Genomic DNA, 4,883 nt, shown 5'->3' on the forward strand with positions numbered 1-4,883 from the left:
CCTGATTTTATGAAGTTTTATTTCAGCGTTGCGACACCCATTCCTCCCACAATAACAACAACATCTGTCAGCTTATATGTTCTGCATTGAGGTATGTTTATATTCTTCCAAATTAGCAAGGCTTACTATTTATTTTGTATACTGATATGAATTGCACCACCTTTTCTTTCGTTTACAAAGAGTGATTCGTCGGGTTGTTTTTAACGTGAGTGAATTTCATCTCCTCTTTTGCTGTTGTTTTAAAAAGTGATTCCAATCCCCTTTTTTATTGTTGTTGTTGTTTTAAATACAGGTAGATTTCTATCCCGGTTGTTTTTATTATTGTGCAGAGTGAATTACATCTCCTCTGAGTGAATTTATCTCCTCTGGGTGAATTTAATCTCCTCTGGGTGAATTTCATCTCCTCTGCTTTTTTAAAAATAACATTTATCTCCTCGCTTGTTGTTGTTTTTTACATAAGTGGATTTCTATCCCTTCTATATTTTAGTTGTTGTTCAAAGTGAATTCCATCTCCTTTGTTTTTTATAATTGAACTTATTTCCTCAAGTTGTTATTGACGTGAGTGAATTTGATCTCCTCTTATGTTGTTGTTTTTTAAAAGTGATTCCAATCTCCTTTTCTGTTATTGTTGTTAAGTCGATTTCTATCCGGTAGATTTATATTATTTTTTAGAGTGAATTACATCTACTCTTTGTGAATTTCATGTCCTTTGAGTGAATTCTATCTCCTCTGTTTTTTTAAAAATAAATTATCTCCTTGGTTGCTGTGGTTTTTTAAATTAATAGGTTTCTTTCCCTTTTATTTGATTGTCCAGAGTAAATTCCATCTCCTCTGCTTTTTATAAATGCATTTATCTCTTCAGCTTTTTTAGCGCGAGTGAATTTAATCTCCTCGTTTGCTTACCAATCAATTCTGCTGTCAAAAAAGCGTATTTCGTTGTGTTTTATCACCAAAAAATCAAATTATATACAAAAAATATTATATATTTAAAATATTTTTGTCTTATGTTATATGTTTCAATAGGATTTAGTTAGAGTAGAGCGATGTGTGGTGAGATTGGAGTAGAGTGACGTGCGGTGTGATAGGTTTGGAGGTCGATAGGGTAGGATAGAGTAGGAGGAAGGATAGGGGTATATGTGGGGGTAGGATTTGAGGTAAATGTGGAGATACGGGAAGTGAAGGAATTATAATGTCACAAAATTTCTTCGTACGTAACAATCATAAAAAATTTCCTTTATTATTTGAAAAAAAAATTAAAATAGAAGCTCAAAATATTATAATATGAATTTCAAATATTATCGTGTCATTATATATTGGAATGGGATTTAGGAGAGCAGAGTGACATGTGGTGAGATAAGGGTAGAGAGGTAAATAGGTTTTGAGGTCAAAAGGGTAGGGTAAGATGTAGGATAGGGTAGGGGTGTAGGTGGGATAGGGGTATGGCTGGGATAGGGGTATGGCTGGGATAGGGGTATGGCTGGGATAGGGGTATGGCTGGGATAGGGGTATGGCTGGGATAGGGGTATGGCTGGGATAGGGGTGTAGGTGGGATAGGGGTATGGCTGGGATAGGGGTATGGCTGGGATAGGGGTATAGCTGGGATAGGGGTATGGCTGGGATAGGGGTATGGCTGGGATAGGGGTATAGCTGGGATAGGGGTATAGCTGGGATAGGGGTATAGCTGGGATAGGATTTAAAAAAGGATAATTATCACAAAATTTCTTTGTTCGCAACAATCATACAAAATTTCTTTTATTATTAAATGAAGCCAGAAAGATCACTTTATCTATTTTGGAAGCCTAACATTTCACAGTTGCAAATGAAATCAGTTTTCATAGAATAGTAATCAATAATAGTCAGTTTAACGTTCTAAATAAAAAAAATATAACCTATACATTTAATATAGTTTATAGTAGAAGTGTAGTTTAATATCTGACAAACGGTCATTTAAAGGCTTTTAGGCACCTGCCTATCAGAATGCCATTTAAAAAAAATCAGTGGACATTTTGCCGCTCGTGTTGTCAAATATGTTTTTCTAATTGAAACGACGCATTTCCAACAAGCTCATGGTAGCGGATATTGTTCTTCAATTAAAGGTAACTCTTCTACTATTATACTTTCTGCAAAACTTACGACAGTGAATTTAGCAATCTGTATTTTCTAAACTTGACTTGCATTTTCCATTTTATAATTGACACTTACTCCTTCGTTTGCGTTGCTATTTTTCTATAATTTGTAGTTAAAATGTTGTAGTTTATATTTTATTAAAAAAATGTTTAGATCAGTAAAAATACACTTGAGTACATCACAATGTGTTGGATGACTGGCAGTTATAAAAATGCTTTTCAAGAAGAATGAACAACATCTTAAATCCGCGCACATTGGTCCTATCCATAAAATGTAAAGGTAACATTTTTTTAACATTGTACAACTTTGTTTCGCTTATCACAATTTGAAAAATTGACACTTGTTGTTTAAAAAATCAGTTATAGTATAAACCCTTTCCATTTATTTAAATAAAGATCTTGGTACTTGCGCATCATGAATAGCATTTTTAAAACCTACAAAAGACTTTATCGTCAGAAAAGCATGCGTTATTAGACGTGGCGCGTTTCTAAATTAAATTTGTATTCCTAAATGTACTTTTGTTTTATTAGATTACCATTCCAGTCGGCTGATGTAACAAACTCTTGTCAAATATACTGTTACTGGAAAATCAAAATGTTGAGCTACGAAAGGGGTGCAAGCACACAGTCGCTTGATTCGACAACCGCCTAAGATATCAATCCTATTTTCATGCTGAAAGTTAGGCAGAATAAATCGATTCGCACGTTTATATTCTCTGCCATGGCTCGGCTGGAGTCTGAACACAATGCCTTCCCCACTTAAGGCAAACGCTCTACCACAAGGCCAATGTTAGACCTGCATGAGTTCTAGTGCATATAGATCTTCTATTTGAGTTACTGAAGTTGTACAAATACAGCAACCGCATAATTATACAATTGCCAAATATATCAATCCTATGCTTATCTTAACTCAACGTAACAAGAAACAATCTACTCTTGAGTAGTAACTAGCTGTGGTGCAACCTGTCAATGTATTTTGCTTCTTTGTCAGAGTACGTGGTATCATTGCAATAATTGAACAATAATTGCACACGGCTGTTACGGTAATTTGACTTCATCTGTGATTTATTTGATGTTGGGTAACCAAAAACATAATCTTGTAGGTAAGGAAGAACGATTTTTACCTATTTAGATCTAAGGTTAGGCTATCCAGATTTTTTAATAACATCTATTAAAAATATTTTCCACAAAACAAATTTTAAAATTTACTAAGTAAAGTTTTTTAAGGATTATAGAAATTTACTCTTCATTTGTGTTTTTATTGTCTAAAATAAAGCATGAATTTATATTTAGTCAAAGAATTGAATATAATTTGTTGCCAGTGAAAATGTCGTACACTTCTGATGCATGTTTATAATTATAGGCCAAAGAAGAAACATGAAACGACAAGAAGAAACTAATGGTTATTCTCAACAATTTATGAAGAAGATCACAATTTCAATGGTTTCCAGAAAAGACAATGTGTTTTTGAGAAGAGATGTTATGTTTTTAATTGTTCAAAGTGCTAATATCTTATTGTACAAGTGCTAATATCTTCGCATCTAATCATGTAATTGTAGATATTTACTGCTTTCCAACGTTTTTTTTATTTTGACAAATAAATTGTTTTGTTTTTTGAAATGACAACCTGTCAATGCAGAAATATTGTGAGTACAAACATTTGTTTGTATATTTTTAATTGCGTATTGACTGAATAATTTTTAAAAGTGTATTATTTTGCTTCTGGTTTATTTTTTGCTGCAAATATGCGATATCATGAGCTATTGGAAATGCCACTTATGCAAATTGTTCTGCAGACAACATAAGAAACACGGCGCGATATTTTCCTCTCTTGTTAACTTTTACGTGTAAGTCATAGTAGAGAATTGATAGCATCATGTTATGGACGAAAAGAGCTAGACTATATTTAGTAAAATATATGCATAGTGCATGGAAGGAGTTAGTTTAAAGTTTAGCTTACGCTTTAATGAATTTGTCATCCATCATTTCATCAGAACTTGTCCTGGTTTTGATTATTACGTACAAATGATATAGAAATGAATGATTTTGTCATTCTTTTAAGTAATTCCCTAAATTACTTGAGCAAATTGCAATTGGGAAGAATTTGATTGAATATATTTTTAAAATAATATAGATTCCCGTACAGCCAACTAGAAGGCGTGTTTCATTGTCTAAATGACATGCCACGCTTTTATAAATTGTTGGAATCAAATATATCGTAAAGCCTACTATTAGGGATTATTTATTGTATAAATGAAATATTATGAGATATGCTTTATGATGTTACAATGTTTTATAATTCTAATTTGGAATATATTTTTATGCCTACCATTTACGAACAAAAATTTTGTGTTAAATTTTGTACGAAAGTCGATAATTGTACGGAGTTGTGGGCATATCATCAAAATGGATAATTTAGTCCTAGTATGATTTTAAAAGTTTGGTTTGAACGTAAAATGGAAATCAATTTTGTTGCCTGTCAACCGAAAGTCAATCAATGTACGGAATTGTGGGCATATGATCCGAATGGGTAATTTAGGCCTCGTTTAATTTTGCAAGATTGGTTTGAAGGCGAAATTGGAAGCGATTTTGTTGTTTAGCAAGTGAAAGTCAATTATTGTATTACATAGCAGTGAGCAGATATTAAATACGAAAGACTCCATTGTGCTATTAGGACGTAAGTATTCTCGTTGTATGGCAACCTAACATCTGCAGCTAAAGAAAGAAATTTTCAAATCGGACTATTTATTTAGACCT

At 32.8% G+C, this 4,883-nt stretch overlaps 1 protein-coding gene across 1 annotated transcript; it reads right to left on the bottom strand.

Moving 5' to 3' along the window:
* Positions 1-1,018: 1,018 nt before the first annotated feature.
* On the bottom strand, positions 1,019-1,736 carry LOC130613044 (nematocyst expressed protein 4-like; the record flags this gene model as incomplete). Its single annotated transcript, XM_057434363.1, has 1 exon — positions 1,019-1,736. A coding segment is annotated over one exon (411 nt), but the record flags the coding sequence as incomplete, so codon positions are not given.
* Positions 1,737-4,883: the final 3,147 nt, after the last annotated feature.

Source organism: Hydractinia symbiolongicarpus, chromosome 10 (genome assembly GCF_029227915.1).
Source record: "Hydractinia symbiolongicarpus strain clone_291-10 chromosome 10, HSymV2.1, whole genome shotgun sequence".
NCBI classification, from domain to species: domain Eukaryota; kingdom Metazoa; phylum Cnidaria; class Hydrozoa; order Anthoathecata; family Hydractiniidae; genus Hydractinia; species Hydractinia symbiolongicarpus.